General features: G+C 37.1%; 1 protein-coding gene across 21 annotated transcripts in view; it reads right to left on the bottom strand.

Moving 5' to 3' along the window:
* Positions 1-8,372: 8,372 nt before the first annotated feature.
* Positions 8,373-26,506, bottom strand: part of CSNK1G3 (casein kinase 1 gamma 3) — a 108,545-nt gene continuing 90,411 nt past the window's right edge. For 10 of the 21 annotated variants that reach the window (XM_070517532.1, XM_070517525.1, XM_070517523.1 and 7 more), the window contains 3 exons: positions 23,437-23,543; positions 22,909-22,932; positions 11,739-14,157 (listed from right to left, as the gene is read on the bottom strand). In XM_070517532.1, coding sequence (XP_070373633.1) covers positions 14,103-14,157; positions 22,909-22,932; positions 23,437-23,543 — 186 coding nt within the window. In that variant the 3' untranslated portion in view covers positions 11,739-14,102. Of the gene's footprint in view, positions 14,158-22,908; positions 22,933-23,436; positions 23,544-26,506 lie in introns of all 21 variants that reach the window. The other 11 variants (XM_070517536.1, XM_070517529.1, XM_070517528.1 and 8 more) reach the window with 2 other exon arrangements.

The following is a 26,506-nucleotide window of genomic DNA, read 5'->3' on the forward strand; positions in this document are numbered from 1 at the left end:
AATTGGCCACCCCAAGGTATGTCTCTTTGGCGTGAGGATTATTTAGGGCTGGTTACCTTTAAAAACTGCAGACATGAGAGAAACTCTGAAAAGTAGAAGTTACCCTTTGTTAAGAGACATTTACATTTGTAAGGGAAATCTCCATCTGTAAAGGTGTCTCCCTCTCTGTACCAGGAAGAAGTGGGGATGACCTTATCTCTAGAAACCTTATCAATGGGGAAGGCAAGGACTTAAATCTACGTGACAACCTTACTCTTGTTTACTGTGCTTTTTCGGTAATTTCCCATAACTGTCTCCCTCCACCCCCAACATCCTCCTTTGCAGCTGAAGATGGTATTTACGATGAGAGCCTCCACCATTTTGGTGAGTTGCTCAGTTTCCCTGAGCCTCTCCCATGTATACATGTTATGAAGCTTTGTTTAATTTTCTCCTTTTATTCTGTGTCATGTGAATTTAATTCATAGCCTAGCCAGAAGGACTCAGAGTGGGTAAAGGAAATGTCTTCCTCCCCCACAGCTTTTAAAATAATTCAAGAAAAGAAGTCACATGAGCAGAGAACTGAGAAACTGGTGGGGGCAATATCTAATAATCCCTTTATATTAAGTGGAAAATGAAAGGGTCTTTGTTGAAGAGCATTTCTTAATGAATCTGTCCCTTGCTGTTCTGAATCTTTCATTCACTTCTTATAAAAAGAACCTATTAATGAACTTGGGGCCTAGTCAGGAGAAGGGTTTTAGCCAACAGTCCTCCTAAACGTCACACCATCTGACTCCTAAGTTTTTCATTTTTCGTTGCATCTATACATACTTATCCATGGGTGCTCACAAAACATAAAATTAAAAATAAAATTGTATTTCTTTATTTTTTTATTGCAGTAACATTGGCTTTTAATATTATATAAATTTCAGGTGCACATTGTAATATATTTCAAATTCTGTGTAGATTACATCATGTTCACCACCCAAAGACTAATTTCAATCCATCACCATACACATTCTTCATCACCCTTTTTGCCCTCCTCCTGACTGCCCTGCGTCACTTCTGGTAACCACCAATCCAATCTCTGTTGCTATGTGTTTGTTTGTCGTTGTTTTTATCTTCTACTTATGAGTGAGATCATACGGTATTTGACTTTCTCCCTCTGACTTACTTCACTTAGCATAATGCCCTCAAGGTCCACTCATCTTGTCACAAATGGCTGGATTTCATCATTTCTTATGGTTGAATAGTATTCCATTGTGTATATATACCACATCTTTGAAGTAAATATTGTCGCTTTCACTATCTCAGTCCTGGTCCTCAAAGCAGAGCTGGCAGAGGCTGGGCCTGGGAGGGTCAGGCAGTGGTCATGTTACACATTGATTCAGGCACTGGAATATTATGGGACAATATTAGAGCTCTTCTTTCAAGAAGCTTGGCTGAGAGGAAATGAGAGAGACAAAAGAATAACTGCATGAGGGAGCAGGATCAATGGAGGGTGTTATCCTCATGTCTTTAGGATTTGAGGGGCTTAACTATGTTTGTTTACTGAGGGGAGAATCTACCAGGAGACTGGGCAGGTGTTGGCCCAGGTCTGAGAAGGGAGGCCAGTCAGCAGCTGAAACACTGAACACAAAGACAGTTGAGCCAAGTCAGAAAAGCAATGGTCTCAGGCCATGAGTCACATGGCCTCACCCAGCCACAGCAAGCAAGAAGTACAATGCTACTATGTGACTGGAAGAGAGGCAAACCAGAAATACTTGACAAACAGCACTAAGGAAGAGGGTCTTTAAAGGGACATCTCAGTAGCCAACTCTTAGAAGTTTACCCAATTTAAGTCATTAACTTCAAGGACATTAAGGGGCATTGTTTCAGAGTAAGGTGTCTCAAACCTGGGAATACAAGTAAATTCTTAGAGGAGTTCTTTATGAATAGCTCCTCTTTTCCCCATCAGCATCCCTGGAAGTAGGGCTCAAGAAACTTCATTTTAAAAAGTAGTATCTATAAGTGGTTCTGACACCCAGCTAGGTGTAGAAATCCCTGCTTTAAAGGTCAGAAAGTCTTCCAAATCCATTATTTCATTTGATTGTCATATCCTTGTGAAGATGCCAAAGGCTAAGAGAATCATCTTCATGGAATCTTTGAGTTAGTTTTCTCAACTGGTTCCTGTATTAGCCGGCTCAGGCTGCTATAACAAAACACCATAGACTGGGTGCTTAAACAACAGACACGTATTTCTCACAGTTCTGGAAGCTAGGAAGTCTAAGATCAAGGTGCCAGCAGGTTCAGTTCCTGGTGAGAGCTCTCTTCCTGACTTGTAGACAGCTGCTTTCTCACTATGTCCTTGACGACAGGGAGAGAGAGAGCTCTTGTCTCTCTTTCTCTTCTTATAAGGACACTAATCTCATCATGGGGACCCCTCAAGCCTTCATCTAAATCTAAATACCTCCTAAAGGCCCTACTTCCAAATCTCATCACTTTGGGGGTTAAGCCTTCAACGTACAAATTTTGGGGAGACGAAAACATTCAGTCCATAACTGTTCCCTTACATAGATGAAACGGAGGCCCAGAAAGATTGAGTGACGCAGCTAGTTAATGGCTGATCCCTGAGTAGAAACATATTTCTGATTTCCTAGTCCAGTTCTCTGTCTCTGAGGCCAAGGTATTACTGCTGAAGTGGAAGAGAAGAAAAGAGAAAGGGAACATTTAACACCTACTTAACACTTAGGTAACTTAGCACTCAGTGGAATCACGCCATATCTCTCACCAGTCTTTTTTTCTATTATCTCTGAAATAAATTCCATTTCCCCATTGATTTGTTGCTTGCCACAAACACCTCGCTTGCAACTATTGGAATTACTATAAACATATGCTTCAGTTTCATGCTGACTGAGTGTGCAGTTGGGGTTTCCACCACATCATCTTTTCCTTGGCAGCTCTACTCTCCCATACGGCTTAAATAATAATAGCCAATAACAGCTACCATTCATTGAGCACCTACTGTGAACCGAATTTTGCTGCAATTAACGTGTCTTATCACATCTTCCTCACCAAAACTCCATGAAATGAATTCTAATTTTCTTCTTGAGATGAGGAAACTGAGGCTTTGAGAGGTTAAGTAGCTTGACCAAAGTCATATAGCAAGCAAGTGTCAGAACCATGACAAACACAAGTTTATCCAAGTGCAAAGTCTAAACCTTCAATCAGCACCCTGAGTCCTAATAGGGCCAGTGCCCTCCATCCCTAGTCCTCAGTTCCCCACTGCCACCTTTCCGTCAGGGTGTAATATTCCCCCCATAGCTGAGACAATAGCTGCCCAACACCACTGACAACAGTTCATCCTTCTGTGAGAGACCTAACACTCAGAGCCGTTTCTCTTTTAAAATGTGAAGGCTTAATCTACTTTGCCAAACAGGCCCTCTTGAGGAATAAGGACTCAGCACAAGTATACAGTCTTGTCCATGAAAGCTTTGCTAATCCAGGTATCAGAAATAGTTTAATACATTCAGATGGAAATCTTTCCATATACCATTTAGTATTCAGAAAATACAGTTTTCTGTGTTCTTAAGCACCACATAAGGAATAAAGGGCAGCACTTTTCAAACATTTTTTTAAAACAGAACCCTTTATTCAAACAAAATTTTTCCTAGAGCCTCAACGTATCACTCAGCTTCACAAAAGGAAAGAGATGGCACAAACAGGGTAATGGACAATAGAGTAATAAACAGACCCTTGACAATGGTGCCACAGGGTTTACAGGAATCTAACAGGGCTGATAAAATACCTGGGGTGTGGTCATTGGTGGAGGGCTGCCGGTGACCAGCTCACTTTCAGGAGCGTGGTCACTGGAGTGAGGCACTTGCTGATCAGCTGTTGTTGACGAGCGTGAGGCTGTCATTGATTTGCTCACTTTCAGAAGGCTGGAGTGAGGCTACTGTTGACTAGCTCATTTTCAGAAGCACGGCCACTGGAGTGATGCTGTCGTTGACTGATTTTCAGAGCTTGTGAATTAATCCAAAATTATCTTGAATTAACAGTAGTTAGTTGTTCATAATTTGGACTTGACTAAAGAATAGTTTTTACCCTTCTTGAATATGAAAAATAAGTACTTTCAATTCTTAGTGCCCCCTTTTGGTCTTCCCTCAGCCAAACCTATAGGAGAGACCATAAGGGATTATCCAGATGTTTATTTGAGGGGGCATGATTTTCAGCTGGTGTTGCCATTTAAGTGATCTAAGCACCAATTACTGTGGAGGAAAAAATAGCTCTAATTGCCAAATTTTTATATTATAATTCATGTATATATTATACATAATTATTACTATATATACATATATTTATGTATTATATAAATTTATAATTTGAAAAAAACTGAGTACAGAATATTTAGGGCATCTTGACAAAGCCGATACAGGATGCAGGACAAAGTAGAAAAGTACAAGAAAGAAAGTAGTGATTTTCCTACCCATATGATGTTTTAAAGTGAGATTCTAATTTCCAAGGCACAATTTAAGATGGCTAGAATGTTATCTCATGAGATCTTGGTAGGAGCATATTTGACTTGTTACAGCGATTTTTAAACTGAATGAGTACGAGGGTGAGAAGATCAGATAAAAAACACGAAAGCGGCTGTAATATACACCATCAAGTTAGAGATGGCCAAGTGATTCACTCAAGAAAAGAACTTAGCAGGAGTTTCAAAAACAACACCTAGGAGTTTTCACACTAATGCACAGACAAGAGCCACAAACAAGAAGACTCAGATAAAAACACGGCACAGTAAGTCGGACCTAGGAGTCTCTGACACTGGGTATAATGAGATTGCTGATTAGAATACACACAAATGAGAAGGGAGGTGTAGGGAAGCACCCGAATGATATACAATATCATTGTATTGAAAAAATGCAATGAAATTCAGGCCACCCACGGTAAAATGCACTGTGGAAAATATCTGGGCAAAGAAGAGAGGAAAAATTGGGATGCAATTATGAAAATACATTACAGAATGCCAGGCCAGAGAAAGAAAATCAGATTTAAGCACACAACCCACTGCCAGGCACAAGGTGTTAAAAAAACAGTTGCTGGCGCCGGCGCCGTGGCCGAGTGGTTAGGTTCACCGGCTCTGCTTCCGCGGCCCAGGGTTTCGCCGGTTCGAGTCCTGAGCACAGACATGGCACCACTCATTGGGTTGTACTGGGCTGGCCTCCCACATGCCACAGCTAGAACGACCCACAACTAAAAATACACAACTATGTACCGGGGGTCTCTGGGGAGAAAAAGGAAAAATAAAATCTTTAAAACAAAACAAAACAGTTGCTGAGTACATAAACTTTAATTAAAAGAGCACAAAAGCAGAAAACATAAAATTTAGTAATGAGAGCTCCAATTGTCCAAAAAGCATCTCTAAGTCTTATTTTACTAAAACCAGAGCATCCAGCAATTCTTTATATGCCAAAAAGCTAATTTCCTAGAAAGTAGATATAGCAAAAATCGAAGCCACTCTGGACCACAAAAGTGACCAGCAAGAAGGAATTGATTGATAAAGAGGAAGTGCCAGGCACCTTAAGAGAAGGTGAGCAACTCATCTTAAGATCTGTGACACCTGGTGAAGGGAACTCAAGACTGAGATTCCAGTTCTACAATTAAAAATGATCCTGGTAAGAAAAGAAAAAAATAAGCTTGAGAAAAAGAAAAAAGACGTCCCTTTTGACAAGCTCAGCTTTTAAAAGGACACATACAAAAGCTGAAACAGAGTGTGCAGAGAAAATGAATATGAGAAATGGTAAAAGCTTTAAACCTCTTCTCCCCTAATTATCTGAGAATTTCTTTTAGAAAAATGCTTTAAAGGCAACAAAAAGGGTTTTATAAACTACGTGTAGAGCCAGATGTAAGGAAAGGGTTGAGGGATGACAGAGAATGTATGGCTTGGCTTCTTTTTAAAATTTGTCTTCTTTTACTTTTTTTTAAATCAAGAATAGTCTTTAGCCTGGAAAGTGAAAGACGCAAAAATGGCAAGAAGGAAATGAAGCCCATCATAGATACAGATATTTAAAAAGAACAACGAAGTCTCTGGGCCAGCACAAATTTTATACTGAGAGACCTTGCATGTGGTAAATGGAGCAAAGCAAAAGAACTAGAGACAGGAAACGGAATTCCTATTTTAAAAAAAGAAAATGGTGGATTATACAGCTATAGACTAGTAAATAATGTTGATTCCAAGTCAGATTAGATTGAACTAGGTAAAAGACCATTTATACTATTAGAAATAGAAATGGTGATCTTTAGGAGTTAATATGGATTCACTAGGAAAAGTCATACAAACTAAATCCAGTTCATTTTTTTTTCCCCCACAGGATAATGAGAATGGCAGGCAAAGAAATGGAATAAATAGTTACCTGGATTTCAGCAAGGCATCTGGTAAACAGCCACTGGCAGTCAATTGGTGGAGGTGAATTACTATACGGCAGAGAGAACGCTGAGACTTCACGTTATTGATTCCACGGATTGATAGCCACTTTAAGCTAGGAATACAGTGGCTTGACACAGGGTTTTGCCCTGATTCTCTGCTGTTTGTCATTTTTATCAATAAAGGTATAGAATTAATGATTTTGAATTTATCAGTGCCATTAGTGAGACAAGATAGCCAATTGTGCAATGTGATAGAACTAGGGTGCAAATCTTTTTCAACAGAAATGATGGCTTCAATCTAAGATAAAGTTTAATAAATACCAGGCCTTATTCTTGTCTCAAAGAGCAGAGGCATACACTGCATGAAAAATCAAGGTGTTGCTCGGTTTTAAACCTTACTTTATTATGAGGATAATGGTAAAAGATACCTCACATTGAGAGAGATTATAAATATTATCCCTAATCCTCAGAGCCGTCCTGCAAAGCAGGCATTATGTCCACTTTGAGGTGAGGAAACTGATGCCAAGAAGTCAAATAATTTGTCATAGCTCTCACAAGTTAAGTTGAGAATCAAATTAAATTTGTCTGATCCCAAAATTTATGCTCTTTCCGAGACCACACACTGCTTTAACATCCAAGTTCATGTGGGAGCCAGACATCTCATTTGCTTTATTTCTAACTCCCAGATGTGCTGGCTGCATTTTCTTTAACATTATCTTAATTCTTGGTGCAATCCTCAAAATGGCCCTTCTTTTTATAAAGGAAAGAAAGGTTATTTTTTGGTAAGTAGTGTCACTCACTTAGGCAAAAAAATAATTTACTTCAAACACCCAAATCTTTCCAAGACAGTCTAGATAAGAGGTTGGCAAACTATGGTATGCAAGTCAAATCCAGCCTGCCTCCTGTTTTTATTTAGCCCATGAGCTAAGAATGGTATTTACATTTTTAAATGGTTGAAAAAAATCAAAAGAATATTTCATGACATAAAAATTACATGAAATTCAAATTTCAGCATCGATAACTAAAATTTTATTGAAACACAGCCATGCTTACTCATTCACCTATTGTCTACAGCTGCTTTCATGCTACAAAGGCGGAGTTGAATAGTTGTGACAGAGACCATATGTGGGGCTCTCATTGCTTCAAACTACTGTTCAACACACTACAAATCTCAGTGATGCAGGTATAATTCAACAGCATTTCAAGTGCCACACACATTGTCATACAGACACTGTATTACTTTTTATTACTAATGCATATTAATCATTAAAAAAGTAAAGAAAAGTGAACTTTGAGTGTTGCGCTTTTAAGGCACAGTGGAACGTGGATTATTTTTTATACAATTATATGGCAAGGCATCATGTTTACTATGCAATGACACTTTAGCTGTGCTAAGAGAGTACAATCTATTCCGACATTATCGAACTAAGCACTCATCACAATGTCCCCAACTCACAGAAGCACAACGGTCAGAACAATCAGAAAACTTCAAACAGAATATCTCGTCACAGTAGAACTTATTCACACACAAAAAAATGAGAACAAGGGCGCAAGCAAAGTTCCTTTCCAAGTGGCTCACTCGTTAGCCAAGCAAAGAAAACTATTTGTGATGGTGAGTTACAGTTAATTCGATTGTTTGACTGCAGTAGCCAGAAAGTGTGTCCTGAGAAAATAAACTCATTTAAGAACACTAGCTTTTTAGCAAGGACAGTCACTTGAAGACTTGAGAACACCAATAGTCAACTAAAAAATAAGGCAAGTAATTTCAAGTAGTTTTCCTTGGCTTCTGATGAGTCAATAGATGTTACTAACACTGCCGTGTTATTGTTTACTAGAGAAGTCAATGCTGGGTTTGAAGTGACTCAAGAATTAGCCTCTGTGAAAAGTCTCCACGGGACAACTTCAAGAAAGAGTATTTTTAAAGAACTTGGGAAGATACCAATTCCACACAAAGTGAAGTGGAATCTGCCAAGAGGGGTTGTAACTGATGGTGGTAAAAATATGTGTCTAATAAAAGGTTTACTGGACAAATTTGCAAAGCTTGTGAAAATGTAAGATGTTTAAAGTCAATAGCTATATATTGTATTATCCTTCAGCAGGTATTCTGTGGGAAATATTTGAATCTGTCCCGTTACTGAACTAGTAAAGTCAATGGGGCCAGCTCTGGTGGTCTAGTGGTTAACTCTCACCATTGCAGTCCAGGTTCATTTCCCCATCAGGGAACTACACCACCCATCTGCTGGTTGTCATATTGTGGAGGCCGCGTGCTGCCATGATGCTGAAAGCTATGACACTGGTATTTCAAATGCCAGCAGGGTCACTCGTGGTGGACAGGTTTCAGCAGAGATTCTTCCAGACTAAGACAGACTAGAAAGATGGACCTGGCCACCCACTTTTGAAAAAATTGGCCATGAAAACCCTAAGAACAGCAGCAGAGCATCATCTGACAGCACTGGAAGGTGAGAGGACAGCGTAAAAAGACAAGGTAGCTTCCGCTCTACTGTACATAGAGTCACTAGGAGTCAGAATCGACTCGATGGCACTAACAGCAACAAAGTCAATGGTGAATTTCATTCACTCATGTGGTCTTAACCACCATTGTTTCCAGGAAGTTCTGTCAGAAATAGAAACTGAATTTCCTGACTTGCTGAACCACACAGCAGTTTGATGGCAGTGGCAAAGTTTTATTGCAATTTTTTGAGCTCAGGACCAAGACGGAAATTTTTCTGATTGGAATCACCCTCACCTACTGTTAACAAACACTGAACGGCTTTATAGCTTTTGCTGCAGACTTGATGATACTGCTTAATAAATTCAACGTAAAATTACAAGGCAAAACAGCACTTATACATAAAATTTATACTGCAACAAAGTCATTATGATAACTGTTTTTAAACCACATGGCATGTCAAGCTGCTTTATATACTTCCCACGTTGTCAAGTTAAAACAAGCAGCAAGATCTCCATCCCCACACTAATTTGCAGTGGATATATTTTCCAAATTCAACTACAGTTCCAGCTGCACTTTGGGATTTCAATTCAAGTGCAAAGGAAATGTCCATATTTCAAAATCCATTTAAGTGTACAATTGAGGAGCATCTACCTAACTTTGAACAGGAAGTGATTAATCTGCAATGTAATGATATGCCAAAAGGCAAAATATCAAGAGCCGAATCTAATAGAATTCTATAAATACCTCCCAAATGATGAATATGCTGAATTAAAATCATACACTTGAAGACTGATAACAGTACTTGGTAGTATCTATTTGTGTGAAGACATTTTCAAAGATGAAATACATAAAATCACATTACAGATCAGACAACAGATGAACATTTGCAATCAATTTCAAACCCCAATTAAGTGAAATACTGTCCCCTCAAAATAATTCAACTCATCATTAGTAGACCTGTATTACAAAAATTTTGCACTCAAGCATTAATATATATTTTGAATTTCATCAATACAAAATTAGTGGAAATTTGTTTCGTTCCTCATCACACAGGTATATAGAAGCCTCAGTTTTGCCTCTTCGTCCACAAAACCTAAACTTTACAAAAAATTTTGCTAACTCCTAGTCTAGAGCAGTGCAGGAGAGTTTTTCCATTTAAGTAAAATCACGCTGTGGTAAACCGTGAACAATTGTTCTTTCTAACAAAACCATTTTCATATCCTAGCAATATTACCTGCTAATACTTCTATATGCAGTCCCTTCTTTGGTTATGATCCATGTATTCTTAGGAAGTAAACTTCCTAAGAAAATAACATGTGGTTCTATATTAGAGCTAGCAGAGAAGAAACTAGTTAACCTGAACATCAGCACAGTTTTATATTCGATTTATTTGTTTTCTACCAGAAAAATTAGCTTTTAACTCTACTAATCCAGTCCTATCACCAAAACCCTGAAAAGCTAAAAACAAAAATATGTCAAATAAGGTACTTATGAACTCCCTTTTTACCTGAGCTCAAAACATTTTTCAAATGTACTCATTCCCTGTATGTGATTTCTAATAATATATTCAGATTTATTAAAGTTTCAAAATATTAATGATAATGTGTTCTAGTTTAAAACAATTAGGTTTGCCTTTATGCTCTATTTTTTCTCATCATAATAGTGGATATCTATTGATTTTGCCTGTGCAGCATCCATTCACTCTCCTTCTGATACCAATACCCTCATTTCCTTTTGGGTAACAACCTTTCTACCTCATTTCTCAGTCCCATGTGTCTTCTGAAGATGGACCGAGGACTCAGGCTCAGCCGTTGGGAGAACAGCAATCCCTTGGGCATAGTAATTGGCTCAGGGGTGGGCACGGAAGCAATGAAAGAATAAACGTCAGTCTTAGCATTCTGTTGGAACTGGTGAGAGAAATGGCGCTCTGTTTTTGCGGAGGTTCTAAGACAGTAGGGTAGAAGTCTGAAGCTGCTGGGTGGCCACTTCACCAAAACACATGAAACATCTCCCTGACAATGAAAATAGCAGGGTAGAAAACAAAACTCAGAGATACAGGCAAAGGCAGATTCCTGACTCTGCAACATCATTAAGCATGTCTGAAGCCAGCTCTACCACTGGACTTCGTAGTTAAATGCCATAATGTACACCCCTATTGCTTAAGCGAAGTTAGGCTGCTATCACCTGCACTTCAAAGGCTGCTGACTACTGCAACTATACAATCATTCAGATTGAACCCCAATCTTAAGTCAGATTTTCCTAGATAGAGCCTTTCAATGTAAGTTTAACCCATGTTATGTTTCATCTCCAGATCCTTCTATAGTTTCTTAATGCTGGTGCTTAGTGGACACACTATTCATGGGCTTAGTGTGTGCTGCTTCGCCTTATCTTACCTGTAGCATCTTTCAGGAAGCAGAGCCATTAAAACCATTTTGTAAAATCCCTTAAAGCACCTAGCATGATGAAACTGTGACATACTGTCACAGGTAAATGCTCTCCATCTGCAATGATGTTAAAGTCATTCACTTAAAGTTGGATTAATAATGTTTCATTTCTGTGAACATAATAGTAGGACTTCATTTTTCAAAAGGAATAAAATGATTCCTTTTCCCTTGGTTTATTAGTGGCATCAGTTTTAATTAATTGCTCTACTAAGTAGTTCAGAGAAGTGTAACAAAAAAATTTTTTAAACTTTCATTATAGAAAGATTAGATCCTCCCTGGTATGTGCTCTTTACAATGGGGTTCCAACAAGACAAAAATGAAAACACAAAAGCATATTCCTCTAGCTCTGCTTCTCACACACACTAAACTAAATGAACTGAATTTTTAAAATCCCGATCTTAAATTAGTGAGTGGCATTATTTTACCCATGATTAGAGGAAAGGGGAAAGAGCAAGTTTAAAAAAACTACCTTTATTTTTTATTTCTTTTTCAGTTACATACTTTTAAACAGGGATGTGTTTCATTATTCAGACATTCAGGCAATGTTGACTTCATTAGTGTTGACAGAAAAGAAGCATAAAAATGCAAAACATTGTTGGCTTAACCTGAACATACCTGCATTACCTATTATTGACCAGTTTGTGTTGCCAAAAGACTTATTCCTTGGCATTAAAATGGAGCACTTAAAAATATTGCTAAAAAGCAAATGTCTACACACTGGTCTTTGCAGCAAATAAGGGTATTTATACTTTTAAAATATTTTAAGTCCATAATTGGATTAATATACACACCTTCTTATGTATAAGGAGTTCAGATCATATAAACACTGTACAGTCCAAAAACCCTACTGAGAATAAAACTAAATAGGCTTATGATAAGAAATACAGATATTGCATGTATTTACAAATATCATAGACACACAAATTTGGTCAAATACTGTAAAGAAAGAAGTGGTTTCACATTATAATGGCCAAAACATCCATCTACCTTGCTCAAAGCAAACAAAAATAAAAACTCAGTATGTAACTCCTGTAGTTTAAGACATCATGACAGTATACAAATAGATAGAATGGAAACTGTTGACCAAATTATACAGCAAATGTTTTCTAGGCTGAGTGTAGGTCTTTAAAATCAAGAACTTAAAAAAGATCATTCATAGGATTCAGAGCAACAATGATGAACAATGTCTTGATTTACAGTATTCATATGGGTGCCTAATTCATCAAAAACAATGCACTGCTTTTGGCTAATAAGAAAAATAAATTACAAAGCACAATTAAATCCCTGTAAATGCAATAATGAAGTCAAAAATGTAGATTTATTTACTTTAATTACACATTTTAAATGTTACCTTGAGACAATAAAAATAAATAAGCACGCCTGGAGGCAGGCACTTAAAGACAAAGAAGGGGCTGCACGGAAGGAGTAAGTAACCATTTTATAAATGAAAGTTGGATATGAGATTGGGCAACATAACTGTATTTCTAGCCAGTCTTTTTGTTTTAACTCTTCTTGAAAATTCTGGCTAGTAGGATGTGACAAAGTACACCTGTGTCTTTATGGTTTAAAACAAAGCATACTTGAAAAGTGGACTGGGTTTCCTTGTTTACAGAACCGTCGCTTTGTTCGTATGCAGGCACTTCAAAAGACTACGGAGGCAAAGCACCTGATCCCTCCTCTCCAAAATAGTTTTCAATCATCAAAATTCTGCTAAAAAGTAGGAAAATTCCCGAGAACCAGCAAAGTTGAATACAAGAGATTAATGTGCACAGAGGGCAATAGAGTGACCCAGTTTTTATTGCTGGGGGTCTTTCTTTTTTATCAAAGAGCAAATAATTCATAAACAGACACCATTACATGGCACATCGAAAGTTTTCTGCTTAAGGAGAACGTAATCATTCAGCAGTAGGTTTCAGTGGGATCTCCTTAGACTTCAACTTTACACATTGCAATGAGATTCACATTTATTTCTTCTCCTTAGTGTATTTTTTTTTAAAACTCCAACATGTCTTATTTCTTGAAGTATTCATTTCTTGCTGTCTAACATACATTATTATCTGGAAGCAAAAAGTTACATTATACAAATATTTTGCATTTTTTAAAATAAGCGCTTTTGCCACTTCGGCAACACTGTACTTCACATAGTGGTGCAACAAAAGCAGAGCTCATATTTACCACACTACTCGCAATTCATTTTACTACTACCATCCGCCGAACCCATAGAGCTTTTTCCTCAGTACCTCTGGGCAGTGGCTGTACCATGATTTCAGAGAGAGAATGTTAAGATGCCTCATGAACAGCAGTACCATCAGTAAGACTGAAATCAATGCAGATGTCACACAAAAAACGAACTTCTCAAGGAATAACTTCTTTTAGATATGTGGGCAACTCTGTTTTCTCTGTTGCGTTATCCACTGGGGAGAAAATTCCTGTTTGATTATGCTCTTACAGAAGTTATAAAAAACCAGATTCGGTAGATAACTGGTTGATACTGAAGATACTGTACTGCTTTCTACAACAGGAGGAGAGCTTCTGAAAATGTTCTATAGAACTGTATTCACCAATACCACCTCATTGGTCCATTCCATTCACTGATGGGCAAAGCACTCATGTTTTGACAAAACTTTAAAGCTTCCATAAAAGTTAAATTAGAAAAAATATGAATGTAAGACAACCACAAAATGAAGTATGAAAGTATGACATTTTTGTTTCTAAGAGTGAGTCCTTGAAAATATATGTGGTCACTACAGAGATGATTTTAGTCACAAGACAGCAGATGAACACGTAAGTAACTCCCCATGATCTGTCTGTGTCCAGAGTCATTTGTGGCGCTGTATGGTTTTCCTTTTCCTTCGTTTGAAAAAACAGCAGCACCTGCAGATGGAGGGAAAAACTCCTTTTATTATAAAAGCACTAAAACGTAACAAAGGCTGAATCTATCATATTAATTTAAATGGTCATAAAAAGCAACAGGCTAGTGCAAGATAAACAGTGAACATGCCAATGAAGCATATATATTAGTGAAACTATGGCAGAGTTATTGCTATTGTCTCATCAACATGCCTTTTAGGAATAGCAAGACATTCTATGCACATGAAAAGGAGCAACTAAACTGAAAAGGCTTTACACCAAGTCTACTTGAGAAGCTATGGAGTTCTGAATCCTAACCAACCCACTACATTTTATCTTGGATACCTATTACTTTCTGGCAGTGACATGCTTTTATAAAGTTCACCTTATGCATTCGCTCCCTGTGCTCCTGATATTTATATATGATTTTTGAAGCCACTATGAGAAAAGCAATAATGATCCTAATATAGGGGATTTTATTTTCACTAAGAATTAGTCTAGATTCCAAAAATAAAAAGAGAAATCCCAAACACACCCTTCAACATGTTCTATCATATTCATGATGAAGAGAGAAAGAAGAAAGAGAGAAAATACACTAAATATAATAAGAATGTCAAGACTGGTACTTTTTAAATCTTTAAAGATTAAAGAAGGACAAGCTTATCACAAGTTATTTTAATTGAGATAAAAATTATGTTTAACATTTAAAATAGCATAATCAAGGTGACCCAGTTTTGTAACTGAAAACTGATTCAGTTTTGCAGTCTATGAAGGAAATATCCTACTTATTTTTATTCCTAGTGAAAAAAAATCTAGAGATGATCCCTGAGAGAACTAGTTCTTCTCAAAGTAAACTCTCCCAGTCATGAGAAGACGTAACACATGCAGAACAACGCTGACGCTGGTACGCACTGAAAGTTAATTAAGAATCTGTGATCAGCAGCTAATATATAACACACACATATATATATTCTAGAAACCTGGCTTTTTTACCCTTCCACACTTAAAAGGAAATCAATCTACCAGAACATTAGGATAACAGGCTCCACACATAGAGAGGCTCTTTTTTTCCCACAGTGAAGCCCAGCGTATGTATATTAATGTGTAAGTCATATTTTGTAATAAAAGCAAGGCATATTTATACACACAGTGATTCCATCAACAAAACGCTGCCAATTCAAAGCTTGTATATAATGTGACCTTATAAAGATGTTCCTGTAATTCCTACCAGCCCATCTATATAAAAGGATATTAACTCAACATTTTTTTTTTTTAGATTGGCACTTGAGCTACCATCTGTTGCCAATCTTCTTTTTTTCCCCTCTTCTTCTTCTCCCAGAAGCCCCCAGTCCATAGTTGTATATTCTAGTTGTGCTATGTGGGACACTGATTCAGCATGGTCTGATGAGCGGTGCCATGTCTATGCCAGGATCCAAACCAGCGAAACCCTGGGCTACCGGAGCAGAGTGCATGAACTTAACCACTTGGCCACGGGGCCGGCCCCTAACTCAACATTTTCAAGCTAAGCCTAATAGAGACAGTACAGCTTTAAGTGTCCTATTCAGTAAAAGATTATGAAAAATGAAATACTTGCTAGATATCTTTTATATCTTTCTGTGAAATAAAGGTAAACAGAAATCCACACTGTCCAGTTAAACTACACAATCTCTCCATCCACACTATCTTTAGTCCAAAATAATTCCAGACCATTTATTGTGCTTTATGCCATGATTATGGAATGACTACATGGCTTTCAAAACCAAATTACACAATTGCATTTTTAACTGCACTCAAACAGCACATAATGACTAGACCATGGAATGTGAATAATTCAAAATTATATATATCACCTGATAAAGATTCAACTAGAAACATGTGCAGTTATCAATCTTTATGAATTTTCCTTTGAGGTTACTACCAAAAAGAATGGAAATAAATTGCCCAATCAAAGGCCTTGAAAAGAGCTAACACTGTAAATGAAGACTATAGGTAAAATAGATTTTCCCTGGTTTTAGAAAAATAGTCAAACTTATTTCCTGTCAGCTACCTAATACTTTCTCAAATCTCTTATATGAATTCTCTAAAATACAAAAGCAAAACAAAAAATTATTCGTCAAACTACTCTGTAAGAGATGAAAACCATTATTCCAAAAAGAAACTTTCAATTAAAGACTTAGGAAAGAGAAAACATCCATATTGCAAAAACCAAAACATTAAAAAATTAGTATTTAGAGGAAACAGACCAAATATTTAGACTATTAAATTTAAGAATATGATATTTTAATGGAAATTTATTAACCATTTAACGTAAAGTCCTATTAATAATGTTCGCTGTTCCTAAATACTGTTGTTTATCTTTTCAAATTCCAAAATACATTCTCTAACAATTTTCTACTGAGAAAGTGTTGTAAGGTATAAAGCCTTTTGGAATGGGGAATTTAATGTAATACATGTTTCGATAAACAAGTTCAAGTCTCACATTTCCTACACTTGTATTAGCAATTCACCTTGCTTATTTTTCCAGTATCATTAATCTGCTTTCAGTTCTGAGAGTTTTCTTCCCGTTTCTTAGGTAATCTTTCCTTCAACCGTGTAAAAATCATTGAACAGAGAAAACCACTCCAAGCATTTATTTGAGACTAAATAAGATGTTCAAATAAATTATAATTGTAAAGGCCTTTTAAATTCAAAAGCAATCTAAAAAAAAGATATCTATTTTTCACAAATAAATCCCACTAAATTAAGAGCACACCTTTGAAAGAGATTTGCAGAAGTAAAGCTGGCATGCTATTAAACAGACTACCACCAGAGGGCAGCCTTGCTTTATGCAATATGAATGCATCCAAATACAGAGAGACAACACAGATGCTCTCAAAATATGATATACTTACTTACAGAAGTTAAGAAGGAAATTGATATTTAACTTTGGGGCTGGTTTTTTAAAAGTCATTACCAAAACGACTGATTTATAGTCTTAGTGATCAAGAAGTTAGGTCTCGTCTCAATTGTCTCCTGTGCTGGAACACTCAATCTAAAATAGTTCTGCTGCCATATGGCCATTCTGTCACATAAATGTTTTATTTCCCTCTCAATACTTAAGTACTAATCTGAATTTATTTTATTTATTTGCTTATTATCTGCCTTCACATAGAACGTAAGCTTCATAAGATCCTGCTCACAGATACATCTTACAAATGGGCACAAGTTTCCTCACTTAATGAAAAAATGATTTGCCTCATAAATGCAACTCCTAGAGTAAGAACCTAGTCAAGATTCTAAAGTACATTCCAAAGCTAAAGTTCTTACCCATAAACCACAAACCCTAGTGAAACCTCAAAAAACGCCGATTTTAGGGGCTGTGGAAGCTTTTCTGGTGAAAAATGGCTTGCACTAGATTCTTAAGGGAGTCTCAATCCCCAGAAGCACTGCTCTCTAGATGCAGCCAGGTCGCCCCTCCCGCTTCTCTAATTCCAACGAGGCCTTGTCCCAGATGCTCTGAGCTGAGCACAGGAGATACTGAGTGGACATCATGCCATGAATTTATATGAGTGCAGGCAAATGCATAAAAAGAGGCAATGTAATTTTAATACTTGGTACATATGAAAGGGGGAAAAAGTTATTGGTAATAATAACTACAAATAATAGCAAAGATTCCAGGAATCAGCAGATACAGAGGTTCTCAGAGATGATGTGAGCAAGCTATTTTTATCAATAAACTCAATTATCTGGTCTTAAAAAATTATTCAAACCTTTAAAATTTTTAAGTATATCTTAGCCCCTTGCTGCTCAGTGGCTACATTTTCTCATACATTAGTTCATAGCTCATTTGGGGTCTCTTCAGATCTGGACTGTTGACAATTACCTTGCGGAAACTGACTAAGCTTACCAAACATCTAAATCACATTCTTCTCAATGCCTCTCTTTTCCTTGGCTCTTTTTTGATTATTGCTTATGTGGTTCCACTGAGCCACTACGCTCCCACAGGTCAGGTTCATGCTTCTGACATGATCATTCCGCAGGTAGCCTAAAAGCTCTGAAGCCACATCTCTACTCTTAAATCCTTTGGGAGTAAACACTAAGTTCTGCTTCTGATGAACTTTAAGGTTGTTGCTTTAAATAGAGTTTAGGTAGAAAACAGGAAATTATAATAGATCAAAGCCCTAACTTGGTAGAAAACATACATAGTGAGAGTCAAGACTTTGCTACTGATATTGCACCATGTCCCTTTTACTCATTGTCCTCTTCTTCATGTAGAATTTGGCTTGTCTTCCTGGATTGTTGACATATACTTCCTTCTCACAGACCTACCCAGAAACTGAAGCATGCTTCTCTGTCTGGATCTGAGGTTCTTATCTGTCCTTCTACAAAGACTCACCGGCTCATCCTGTGCTTGAGAGACTGCTGGGACCTGCCAGGCGCTATCCACTTAAGACTCTAGAATCTATCCTCTCTTCACCTGGGGTGACGAATATATGGAAAATATCTTTTATGACATCTAATCTTTAATTCTCTGACAAGGGATTTTTTCCCCTTAAAATGTATACCTAAAATGTAATTTATATCTCTGGATCTCTTGATTTAAAATGAGGAACTCTTTAGTTAAGCAAGAAGAGTTTAGATCAGAGAGCAAGACCACCCATATAACCACTCTAACTAGGAACCTGCAGACTCAACCTCATCGTAAATTTCTTCCTCTTCATTCACATCCAATTAGTCCCTCCAGTCTGAAACGACTTTCAAAATTTTCCATCCTCTCATGCTGGCTTAGTTCGGAACTTCTCACTTCCACCATTGCTAAGAGCCTTTTAAGTGACTTCCCACTCTAAGTGTCTCCTTCTCTCCAATCCGCCATCCAAACTTCCCCTGTCATAAATATGGCTATGCCCTTATCCTCCTTAATCTCAGCAGCGGTTCTCCACTGTCTAAGGCATTAAGTCCCCACAGCTCCTAAAATTTGGTTCCAACCTATTTCCACTCTTCTCTCACCCTCCATTAGGATTCCTTTCCAGGCAGCCTATCCTAGGGGAGAAAGAAAGGAAGATTTTCTGAAATTTGATGAACTACAGGAAATGATGCAAGCCTCAAAACTGCTGCCAAATTAATTTTCCTATGGTTCAATCTGATTATATCTTTTACTGGCTTGATATCCACAGCTTGCTTTCTTGTGCTGTGAAAAGACGTCTGGTTTTTTTCACTTGGCTACTAAGGCCCTTTGAGATTGAACACTTATTGGATCTCAGTTCCCATCAATGTATTCACACATTCTCTCCCCACATGGCTTACTACTCAGACCCACCCCATTCCTTCCTTGCTCCACATCATTGCTCTACCTCTTCTCTCTGACTCCCTCTATCCATCTCCTTTGCCAAATCATACTCATCTTGGAAAACTAGTGCAAATATATCCTTACCCGTGAAGACTTCTCTGATCTTCCCAGCTAGAAGTGCATACTCCAGTCTCTAAACTCCAATAACAAACATTGTATTCTATAGTGCCAATCCTATAATGCCTTGTATTAGACCAATGATTCTCAATCCTGGTTGTTCCCTAGAATCAGTTTAAAAGCGTTTTAAAAATACTGGTAATCAGACCCCAGCACAGATCAATTAAATCAGAAACTCTGATAGTGCAGCCTAAGCACTGGCATATTTTTAAAACTCCCTGGATGAGTGTGATAGGAAGCCAGGGTTGAAACCACTATGTAAAAGTCATTGGTGTACTTACTATCTTCTCTAATGGGACACAAGGGCCTTGACTTATCTGCATAATCATCATATATGAACACACAATAACTATCCAGTAAATGTTGGAAAGGGGAAAGAAAGAGAAACAAAGAAAAAAAAATGATAATTTCATACTACTTAAAAACTCAACAACTACACTAAAGCAAGATGTGTTATCCTAAATTCCTGGAACGAATGATCCATTTGTATTATCTGTCTTGAAAAAAATTCTCCGCTACAGAAAAAGAGGAAAGCAAAATCTCATTACTAATGAAAGAGCCACTTCATACTTGGGGGAATAGAATACTTTCTAGCACTTGGAAATCATATATTTACCTTCTGAGGTACTATTCTAGGAAACTAGAGACTCTAAAATGTCCACTGTAGAATAAAAAGCAGAAAAATAAATCCTGTTCACATTTCTTAATCACAGACCAAGAGGATATGAGGAATGCAATAATAAACTTGTAAGATTGTTCGACTAACCCTGATCAAAGGAAAGACAACCTGTTATGTGTCTAAAGAAAGTTTTTAAGTAATGAAGAATTAGGGAAGTTCTGAGGATTTCTGTAACCCATCTGGAGTAAACCTTTACTGAAATCATGGATTGCCATCCATTTTTTTTAAAATAACTGCTTTACTAAGATATAACTCACATATCATGAAATTCACCCTTTTAAAAAGTGTACAATTCAGTGGTTTTTAATATATTCAAAGAGTTTTGCAGCCATTACCACTATCTAACTTCAAACCATTTTCATCACCCCATAAAGAAACACCTTACTATTAGCAGTCATTCCCATCCTCCTCTTCCCTGCCCTAGGCAATCACTGTCTACTTTCTGTCTCTATATATTTGCCTATTCTGGACATTTCATAGAAACAGAATCACATGATATATATGGCCTTTTGTATCAGGTTTCTCTCACTTGGCATAATGTTTTCAATTTCATTTTTTTATATTGTCAACTAATAGTCCAATGTATGGATACACTACATTATTTAGTTAATTATTTAGTAATAATTTATTGAGGCATACTATTTCAGGCCTTGGGGATCTGAAGATGAAAAAGGCCTTATTTTCAAGAAATTCAAGAAGTTTCAAAAAGTGGAACATAGATAAAGAGAATAAAATATCAATGGCAGACTTAAGGAACCAATGAAAAAAGGGTTCAGAATGGAAAATGGGAAAGACAGGCAGAGCCGCACTATGAAAGGGAGGAGGGGCGCTGGTGCCATGCCAAGCAATCTGGACTTGATGCTCCAAGCAATGGAGAAGCTTTCCTTCAGGAATAGCCTTCCTATCACTTCCTTTTTTCTCATCTTCCAGCACGTACAGATAGAAACCCAAACCCATAAACATACACCCCTACACCCACCTCAACTAAATTACTATGCCATTCTTCAAAAACACCTCCATAAAGCATGCTCTCATCATCTTGTCAGTAAGTAGTCTTTTTCTTTACAAGCTCTAACATCCTCTTTCATACTCTTCTATCTTTAAAAAGCCTTTATATATTTTTTCATAGTATTTATCATATAGTGACATATACTAATACAATTGCAATCTTCCCTGCTGATGTGTAATCTACTCAAGGGCAAGGACAGTATTAGATATTTCTGAAATCCAAGCAGTGTAACTGTTGAATGAATAAATGGAAAAACGTAATAGATCCAGTTGAAGGCAGGTCTCTAGGAGGATGTAAACACAGAACAGCCAGTTTCAGTGAAGAATGTGGGTATAGAAGTAAAAATTGGGGACAGTGACGGAAGAAGTACAAGCCTGGGCCAACGAACATGAGAAGGGTCACTGGCAGCTGGAAGTGGAGAAAAATAGGGGTAATAACAGATATTGAGTACCTGCCATGTGCCAGACAAAATACCAGTGCTTTATCACTTTTAATTTTCTCAAGAATCTATGAGGTAGGTATTATTAGCCTCATTTTACAGAAAAAGCAACAAGCCTGAAGAAGGTAACAAGTAAGGGGCAGAAGTAGGATTGTATAACCTATGTTTAACTGCAAAAGACACATGCATTCTAATCAGCCACACTGCCAACTTACTTTTATAACTGCACACAAATAAGCATTAACTGCTGTTTTTATTTTTGATGTAAAAATGCACAAGTATGTAGATGACTAATTATATCCTGAAATCCACTAAACTAAGTCATACTGTCAATAAATTCCATAGACAAGACTGACTAAAATTGATACTTGATCATTACTCTTTAAAAGGAAATATCCACAAAAGTTTCCTCATCTTGCAGCCAGCAAATAAGCCTTATTTTGGAAGTTAGGTTCCTTTGGGATATGAGTAGGATGTTCCAAAATTTACTAATCTAAGCAACTTTCTTTATTCACTCCAAGGCTGACTAAGAATTTGTTCTGACACTGAGAGAAGCATTTTAAACACAGCATTACATCTAAAGGCAAATGTCAGAAAATAGTTTAAATTCAACATTATTTCAACTAATAGGAATATTATTTTTCATAATATCTGCAATTAGCAGGAACTATGTAGATGATTTTTCGTAACACTCTCTCACCATAGTTTATCATGAAATTTATCGATTGTGTACCATGTGTATTCAATGGCAATAAAATTAGTAAATGAAATACTGTTTTAGTGATACTATCGGGGCGGGCATGGGGGTTTGCTATGTGTATTTAACAATTACAAACAGGAAAAAAGGAAGCTTAACTCAAAAACCTGTCTTACTATTTAAAATAAAATAGCAAACAAAGCCTCTGTGTTACAGAACAAATGCACAAGCACAAGCAGGGTTGGTGTATCAACATCCACTCAATAAAAAAGTGCCCCCAATTCTACATCACTTGAAGCAAAAAAGTTGTAGCAGGCAAAAGAGCTCCTCACACAATTATTTCTTGCTTTTCAGAGGTAACATAAATGACATCAAATACTTTTGAACAACTTTTACCAATTACGATTTCTATGTTGAAAGGTTTTTTTAAAAAAACACAAAATGGTGCTAAATCTTTGAAATTACAGTCAGCGGAGCTATTTCTGCCTGCCTACACTTGAAAACTCACCACATGTTCAACACTTTCTGGCAGCTATACACAAAAAAAATACAAGGAAAAAGAGAGAGAGAGAGAGATCATCAGAAACAGCCCATATTGAAATTATCACATTGGTTTTCATGCTTAATTCTTTCCAAGCAGATTATACTTTACATTCACAAAAAGATTTAAAACTAATATTAATGCATGCAGGATACTATAAAATTAATACTTATGCTTACAGAAATAAAAGAGCATCTATAGTACAGCAATAACTTTCATACATCAACATTCCTAAAAATAAAAAGCTAAAAATATGCTGTTTATTCTAAATATGAGTTTGAGCACAGTTCTTAAATAACTATTTTTGTATTATTAAAATATTTACTGGAATAGCACTATTTTAAACTGAGTGATCAAAACAATTAAAGATACCACTTTTTTTACATGCACTTATTCCTTGAAAAAAATTTCCTGAAATAATTGTACATGACTATAAATCTCAAACATGCAGTTTAAGAACAAAATGTTACTAAAAGAAGCAGAACAAACACATACTTGGTTTCATCCATCACTTCTACTTCTGTAGGGGCTGTGATGGGTGCATTTGAACGTCCTGCAGTAGGATCATCTGTGTTTAACTCTCCATTTGTAGAACTTACAACCTGCAAAAAAAAAAAATTATATATACACAAAATAATTGGTTACACAGTGTTAAACATAATTAAGGTTAAAGCATTTAAATGAGAAAGTTAATATGAGGAACATAAAACAATTAGTATGTAGTTGTACATAACTGAATATACAAACAGATCTAGCTTTTTATTAAAGATCAAGGCTATCCAATATTTGCTTTTCAACTTATTTCCTTTTCATCTTGAAATCTCTGTCTCCTGTCTCCTTCCTTCTGGTTTTATAGGCTAACTCTTACACTTACGTCTCAATCTGTTCCCTCTTATGTGCTCACCTCCTTTGGTACTTGGCTACAACACGAATTACTTTCCTTGCAAACTTCAACAATGCTCCTTCCAATGGATCCTTCACTTCAATCTGTAATCATGCCCAGGTCTCCCTTTCATATTGCCCATTCATTCACCCAGTTGTTCAAGCCCCAAATCCAGGAGTCACTATGATTCCTCTCTTTGACTTAAAATCCACATGTAATCCATCAGCAGGTCCTATTAAATCCTCCGGCGAAACACATCTCAAACTTAATCATTTCTCCCTACTCTGCTACTTCAGTCCAAGCCACCATTTTCTCTCGTGTAAATACGAGTAAAAACTTAATAACTGGTCCTCTGCTTTTACTTATATCCCCCGCCATTAATATATTGTCCATACAACAACCAGGGTGCTCCTTTTAAGATGTAAATTAAATCCAGTATAATTCTCTGTTTAAAACTCTTCAAGTGTCGATTTCCTAATTTTGTTTAGAGTAAAGATCCATACTCTACCCTAATTTACAAAGCCCCACAAGATCTGAATCTTGCCTACTCTGATCTCATACCACTTTCCTCTTTGCTCTCTAGCTTCTAACCAATAATGACAAGCTTATTTACACTTTAAGGCCTTGTTCTTTTCCTGCTTATTGGCTGTCTTCTTATCTTTCAGATTCTCAGAGAATGTCTCTAAAACAGGCATTATCCATCATACAATCTAAAGCTTCTGTTCAGTCACATTCAGTTATATTGTCTTTAATTCTTTGCATAGCAGTTATCCGTGTTGATGTTTTCCTCACTGACTGATTGACATGTTTCTTGACACATCTCCATCCCTGCCTCCATTAAAATTAACCTCTGTGGGGCCAGCTTGGTAGCACAGCAGTTAAGTTTGCACATTCTGCTTTGGTGGCCTGAGGTTCACTGGCTTGGATCCCCGGTGTAGACCTATGCACGGCTTACCAAGCCATGCTGTGGCAGGCGTCCCACATATAAAAATAGAGGAAGATGGGCACGGATGTTAGCTCAGGGCCAGTCTTCCTCAGCAAAAAGAGGAGGATTGGCAGCAGATGTTAGCTCAGGGCTACTCTTCCTCAAAAAAAAAAAAAAAAGACAGAAAAATTAAGCTCTGTGACAGCAAAACCATGTGCTGTTTCCTGCTGTATCTCCCCACTACACCTGGCACAGAACAGGCATTCAATAAATATTTGCTGAAATAAATGAATGCATATATGCATGAATGAATCCTAAGACAAGAGAAAAACCCTAAGAACACTCCCAAATTCTCTTGGTCCTGCAAAGTCACTTTACTGTCCTATTTATTCTTGCTTTCCCCTAACTTGCCTTTTTAATTTACTACTTCCATTTTCATAAAATTTTCCATTCATTTATTCCTTAACTCCTTGCACTCTGTACTCTGTCCCCACATTACAACTCTAATAAGAGTTCTCTTGAAGGCTGCCAATGATTCCTAGGAAGGTAGCCAATGATTCCTAGGAAATATATTCAGTGGTCTTTGCTCAGTCCTGATTTTCCTGTACATTTCTGTATCACTTGGCAGCAGCTGATGACTTTGGAGTAAGATGAGAAAGGTAGATTCAAAACCTGGCTCTACCACTTACTAGCTAGGTGATCCTGGGAAAGATACCTATCTTGCTAAACCTCAGTGTTCTCAACCATGAAATGGGAAACAGCAGTATCTACCTAACACGGTAGATATGAGGATGAAATGAAATCAATTTATAAAGCACCATGACTGGCATAGAGTAAGATCTCAATAAACAGTGGCCACCATTATTACTGTCAGTTTCACCTACAATCATGGCTTCATCTATCACCTCTATGTAAAGGACTCCCTGAGCCTAACCACTCACCCACATGTTCATTTAGCTAGACCAACACTGGCACCTCAAACTCAATATTTCCAAAACAAAATTTATCACACTTCCTCTTAAATTTGTTACTTTTCCTGTGGTTCCAATTTCTATTAAAGCCCTACCATCTCCCCATATCTCCAGGCTCAAAATCTAAGAATCATCTTAGATGCTTCCCCTACCTGATCTCTTCATAAGAAAAAAAAATGTTAACATATCAAAGGCCTAGGCACCAGAGTTGACAGCTGATCATTAGACTTAAGAGTACCATTTACAGAGCCCCATATTTCTAAAACTTAATTAACTCAAAATTTCTTACTGAGAGGCTACAATGTGCCAGGCAGTGTTCTAGGATCTTATAATACCACAAACAAGACAAACATCCCTGCCCTCAAGGACCTGATATTCTAGCATGGAGAAAAAGGCTCCCCCGCCGCCAAGGAAAGTAACTAGAAACCAACCAATATATCTGAATTAATGCAGGAATTATGGAAGTTCATTTTCCTTTATCCGATGTGGAACAAGTACTTAAAAACGAACACTGCATTTGTGCCTTAGCTGAAAACACACAACACTGCCTTGATCATCTTTAGAGACAATCCAAGGAGAGGAACGTGTCTTGGGACATGTTCCCAAGAGGAACAGACCTACATCTAAGTCTGACTCTCTGCTTCTGGGGCACCTACTTCCTCCTTTCTGTCATTTTATTGAGCTCTGTGTCAATTTTTTCTCTTTATTTCTCTCTCTTTCTGAAAACATTTAAAAACAATTATTTGCTCTAAATATCAAACATAATTTGGTTCTTTATTCTCAATT

This window comes from Equus asinus, chromosome 9, assembly GCF_041296235.1.
Source record: "Equus asinus isolate D_3611 breed Donkey chromosome 9, EquAss-T2T_v2, whole genome shotgun sequence".
NCBI classification, from domain to species: domain Eukaryota; kingdom Metazoa; phylum Chordata; class Mammalia; order Perissodactyla; family Equidae; genus Equus; species Equus asinus.